General features: G+C 34.8%; 1 protein-coding gene across 1 annotated transcript; it reads right to left on the bottom strand.

Moving 5' to 3' along the window:
* Window positions 1–1,711: 1,711 nt before the first annotated feature.
* LOC105068234 (olfactory receptor 2L3-like) lies at window positions 1,712–2,662 on the bottom strand. The gene has a single exon (XM_010954072.1). The coding sequence runs from the start codon at window positions 2,660–2,662 to the stop codon at window positions 1,712–1,714; it is 951 nt and encodes a 316-aa protein (XP_010952374.1).
* Window positions 2,663–6,208: the final 3,546 nt, after the last annotated feature.

Below are 6,208 nucleotides of genomic sequence, written 5' to 3'. Positions count from 1 at the left end.
AGTAAAGAGAAGGTGAGAACCTGGAGTGAGTCAGTCATTACAGCCATTGAGAGGGATCTTGAAAATGTTCAGTTAGAAAACATCAGACTTTTTATGATACATTGGTTTGTTGCAATGAAAGAATAAAAAGTTTATATTAGCTTGAAATTGTCATACTGACTCATCATTTTTGTGAGCTGTATCTTTGTGTCCCCCACAACATACGAAGTGCTTAGTAATTATCTGGTCATTGGTGTTAAGCAGCAATTGTCTTTTTTTGCTCTTTAAATATTTTTGTTTTAAGAAATATTTTTTTAGATTTCTCCAAATTTTAAAGTAATGTAATTAAGTGAGATGAGGGAAACTGTTGAACAGCAAACAACTGTTACATTTTTCCAGATTGCTATGATATTTTCATCGGTTTCTTGCGATGCAAAAAAAAATTCCACGTTAAATTTGGTGAGAAGCAAGTTATAACCAATTGGCGTTCTATGAGCTAAGCTTTTAATCAGTTAGTGCCCTGGTAGACACTAAATGCTTGACTGACATGAGTAAAAAGTATCCAAATTCAAATCACCACTTCAGATGTCTCTCACTCACTGGACTACAAATCTGTATAGTTATTATGGAAAACAACATGAAGTTTCCTCAAAACAAAAAAATATTGAACTACCATATGATCAAGTAATCTCACTTCTGGGTATATATCTAAATCAAATGAAATCACTATGACAAAGAGATATATACACTCTCCTGTTTATTCCACATTATTCACAATAGCCAAAACACGAAAAGAGTCTAAATGTCTATCAGTGGATGAATGGATAAAGAGAATGCGGTAAACACACACACAATGGGGGTACCATTAAGCCTCAGAAAAGAAGGAAATTGTGTCACTCTGACAACATGCATGAACCTGGAGGACATAAGGCTTAGGTATATACACCGGACACACAAAGACACATACTGCATGATGTCACTTACATGTGGAATGTAAAAATGTCAAACTCCTAGAAAGTACAACGGTCTTTACCAAAGGCTGGGGAATGAGGGGAAATGTACAAACTTTCAGATATGCAAGATGAAAAATTTCTGAACTTTAATGTGGAATAGAGTGAGTTTAGCTAATATCACTCTATTATATACTTGAAATTTGCCAAGACGGTAGGTTTTAACTATTCCCATCAAAAAAGGAACAATGTAAGGTAATGGAAATGTTAATTGGTCTGATTGTGGTGATGACTTCACAGTGTGTATGTATGTCAAGTCATCACACTGGAAACCTCAAAGTGATGGAATTTTTTTGTCAATTAAGCTTAATAAAACTGAAAAAAAGTGTACCTTAATAAAATATTCTTTTCTTTACAATTAGATCTCGTCCATCCTAAATCATTTATTGTTTTCAAGACCTAATTTAATAATATTGGGAGATTATAAAGTATTGCAGAACAGATATGCTGAATGTTGTCATTATGTTATACATTTTCATTTCCATTTTGATGTTAAACTTTTTTTTGCCCATAAGTTAACTAAAAATACATTTCCTTTACCTTGATAGGAAAAACAGATCACAAAGAAAAATAAAACCTATGCCTCAGAATATAAAATTATTATGTAAAACTTTAATTTTTAATTCTCTAGATTAATTTCAGTGATGTCACTTTAGGCATGGAATATTATTTCCCTTCATGATAACACACAGGTGAATAGATCTATAACTGAGGGCTGGGGACTAAGATAAATAGTTTGTATCCATTTTTACAAAACAGATTCTGTGAATCACTCTTCTCAGAGCCCCCTTCACTTCCTTGTTTCTCAGGCTATAGATAATAGGGTAGAGCATTGGGGTCAGGACGGTGTAGAAGACAGCCAGAGCTTTGTCCTCTGCTGGAGATCGAAGGGATCTTGGGCGCAGATAAGTGTAAGCAAATGGCACATAGTAGAAAGTCACCACAGTGAGGTGGGTGCTGCAGGTTGAATAGGCCTTCTTCCTCCCTTCTGCTGAGTGCATGAGGTAGACAGCAAGGAGAACATGGCCATAGGAACATGCAATAATGACAAAAGGCAGCACGAGGAATAGAGTGGTGCTCACAAACACGGTGTACTCGTAGACCCACGTGTCCATGCAGGCCAGAGTCAGCATGGCTGGGACATCACAGAAGAAATGATTGATGGCCCTGGACCTGCAGTAAGGGATGTGGAGGGCATACGTGGTGTGGGCACAGGAGTTGATAGAGCCCATTATCCAAGATCCTGTTATCATCAACACACACACTCTTCTGCTGATCCTGTTGGGATAGTGAAGAGGGAAGCAAATGGCCATGTAACGATCATAAGCCATAGAGACCAATAGTAATGCTTCTGCACCTCCTAAAGTCAAGAAGAAGCTCTGAACCCCACACCCAATGAAGGAGATAGACTTGTTTCCAAACAGATAATGGGAAGTCATTTTGGGGACAATGGTGGAGATGTAGTTCAGGTCAATGAAGGAGAGCTGACTAAGTAGGAAATACATGGGGGTGTGGAGATGGGTGTCCAGGAGGATGAGTAGGACCATGGACAGGTTGCCAAACCAAGCCATAAGAAAAAGGAGAATGATGAGAATGAAGATGAACAGCCCAATTTTTGATGGTAGGAATAACCCCAATAAGATGAAATCAGGTGTTTCGTTGTAATTTTCCATGGGGTATTCATTTAGTTTTCCCTAAAGACAGACATACATTATGTATAGAGAAATAAGTTGTTTTTAATTTATTATTTTAATCAAATTGTGATAAACAGATAAAACATTGCAGCTTTTAAATAAAGAACAATCTAACCTATTTTGGAAAAAGAAATATGACCAGCATCTGCCTCATAGTAAAATCTTGGTCAGGCAAACATCTGTGTCCAAAATATTTTATAGAAATCTGTGAATTTGTAAGAATAATATATTACTCTAATGACTTAATTAGGACACAAATACTTTATTTCCCTACATAAATTCAGGTTATCATCAAATTCAGAACTGATACTTTAAATGTATGCATAAAAAATCAATGTAAGTGCATAAATTATAGACCCATATTTGAATACATGTTCATGAACTTTACAGAATGACTTTTTTTTTAATTTAAGTCATAATATGGCCTGAAACTGCAGTCGTTTAACAGCTCATGTTACAGATCTATATTCCCTCTTAGAGTTCTTGTGAAATAATGACAAATCAAGCTTCACAGATGTCAAGTATTATGATGTGTTTCAGTTTTTCATAAATGTCATTGCCATATATCATTTATGCAAAGTTATTCTCTTCTGCCTCCTTACCCAATTTCTGAACGCAGTAGTTAAAGTAGACCCTTTTCTTGAGTTTCTCTACTTCAGTTTCACTGTAGATTCAATAACTCTGCTCAAGCTCTCCTGAAAGGTGTGCATTCTGTCCATCTGCTTCTCATGGCTTATAGAACATATTTTGCTTCATGATCCCTTTTCTTACTGGTTCCTCTTTTTTCCTATTTTGTTTTCTCCCGTATTAAAATTGCTTCCATTTCTCCTAAGTGTGGGAGTATAAGCATATACTTTTAACACCTTTCCATAATAAAACTCAACTCACACAATAACAAAGAAAAAAGAATAAAAAATGGGGAAGAAAGCTGAGAAGGGAACCATGGATGAAAGAGTTTAGGAACTTCTGGAAGTAGAAACTTTGAAAAATACCCACTTAAAGGGACAGGGGGAACTCCAGAGAGTCTGCTAAGTGGAAATGAATGAGCGTATTCGCCAGAGAAGTGTCCATCAGTGAGCAAGCTCAGGATGCTTTACCCAAATAGGGGCGGTGATATTTGCAGTCTTGTAATACTGCTCTGAGACCGAAGCTCATCAGAGTTTTGAGGAAAGTCTTCAAGTCAAAGAGACATATACACACACATACTGAGTTAAAAAAAATGACTGGGAAAATGTAAGAAACCTTACATGTACCGTGTTGCAAAATGGTTTTCAATGTTTCTGAAACAGATGGAGCCGACACAAGATAATTCTCCACAGTATCCTCTGACGGAATCTTACATGAAATTCCACCTCTTCTAGTTTTTCCACAACAGATTATACTAAAAAGGGGCAAAGAGTATATAGTTTGCAATACTTCAGTGACTTAAGAATTAATAATCTTATCATCCAATATTTAAGTAATACTTATTTTAATTGTGTAGAAGGATAAAGTGTAAGAAGTATAAGTTTTTGATGCATAAAGAGATTTAGAATACACAATATTTGTACATGCAACTTATATTGAATTCATAATAAAGGTAAAATAATAATGGCTAAAATTGAGACACATTAAGGCAATAACGTATTTTCTACATTTAAGGAACATCTTGAGGAAATTATTCAGGTATTCTTAGAAATGGTGGATATGTTACAATTATCCAGATTTTTTATGTATGCCTCTAAATTATATACCGTCATGAAATTCTGTGATACTGAATCAGCATTAACAGATAGAAAATAGAATAATAGGTAGACTGATATATTGAGAGATAAATAAAAATGATTACTAGTGTATATACTTTGAGATTGGATTCTGATGGGAGGTGAATTTACTCTACTTTATTGAACCAGCATGATAATGATAATTTACAGTCAAAATTAGATCTAGTACACTTACTAGAAATGTAAGCTTGCATAGTGAATTTAACTCTCTGAGCCTGTATAGTATGAATGAGCAAGTCAAAAACCACAATAAAATATAATTTCACACATGTTACAATGGCTGTTACCAAAGAACAAAGTTAACGATCTTTGTTGAGCATTTGGAGAAAAGAGAACCCTTGTTCACTGTTGGTAGGCATGTAAGTTGATACAGTCACTTTGGAAAGCAGTATAAAGATTTCTCAAAAAATTAACACTGGAACTGCCATATAATCCAGCAATCTCACTTCCAGGTATATATTCAAAGGGAATGAATTAGCATCAGGAAAAGACATCTGTCGTCTTACTGTTAGTGCAGCATTATTCACAACAGCTAAGTGTCCATCAATGAATAAATAAAATTTTTAAATGTAGAATGTAAAAGACATTATGATAAGTAAAGAAGCCAGACACGGAAAGGCAAATACTGCTTGATGACACTGATTTCTGGAATCTAAAAGAGTCCAGCTCACACAAGCAGAGAGTTAAACAGCAGTTGTCAGTGGCTAAAGGGAGTGAAAAATGAGAGATCTGGGTCAAAGACGACACTTTCCACCATGCAAGATGAAGAAATTCTGGGGATTTGACACAGTGAAATGGAAATGTAATCAACAATACGTTAATATACACTTAAAATGTGACAGGAGAGTAAATATTACATGATTTAAGCAGGAAAAAAAGATAACTAAGTAGGTTGATTATGTTAATTAGCTTGATTGGATGATTCTTTCAGAATGTGTACATATATCAAAACATCCACTTGTATACCTTAAATGTATACACTTTTTATTTGTCAATTATACCTCAATAAAGCTGGGAGAAAAACAGGAGTTATTACAAGATTGTATGAGGTAATGTACACTGGAAACAGAGCATGCGCCTTGCATAAGTTATCACTGAACTGCACCTGTGACATTTACCATCTTCATCATCCCCACTGCCAACACCACCAACATAAGCATATCATTTCCATCCACATAATTTTCATCTGTAAATTTCTCAGCAGTATTGGTCACAAATTGTTCTAGTGTACCATTCCTGCTGGGTTTTGACAAAGCATCCTAGATTGCAAACACTGATTTCATTACCATTTCACTGGAATTTTAGTGATATGCACAGAGAGTTAAAAATAAAATGCAAAAGTTAAACACAAAAAGCAATACAATTAGCACAATTTGTGTTTGGAAAAAAATGGATAACTGTAACACAATTTCTATGAGGACCTGAATAATTTCCACAAGATGCTCTGAATATTTTTTTAAATGTACTATTATTACCTCAGCTATGTCTCATATTTAGCCATTACTATCTCACCTTTAGTATAAGTTTCATTTTATATTTTTGTATAAAATTTGACAAGAAACAATTTAGTTGGAAATAACAGATTCATGTAAGTTAAAAGTGCATTTGCAATTATAAGTTTACCCTGGAATCATGTAACTACTGTGCTCATAGGAAAGCATACACACCCTCACATACAAATGCAAGTACACACCCTCACATACAAATGCAAGTAAGAAATATAAAATTCTACCTAATACAATCATTGTTGAGGATCTGGACT

This window comes from Camelus bactrianus, chromosome 3 (assembly GCF_048773025.1).
Source record: "Camelus bactrianus isolate YW-2024 breed Bactrian camel chromosome 3, ASM4877302v1, whole genome shotgun sequence".
In the NCBI taxonomy this organism is placed as follows: Eukaryota; Metazoa; Chordata; class Mammalia; order Artiodactyla; family Camelidae; genus Camelus; species Camelus bactrianus.
The sequence above is the reverse complement of the archived record's forward strand: the minus strand, read 5'-3'. Positions and strand labels throughout refer to the sequence as shown.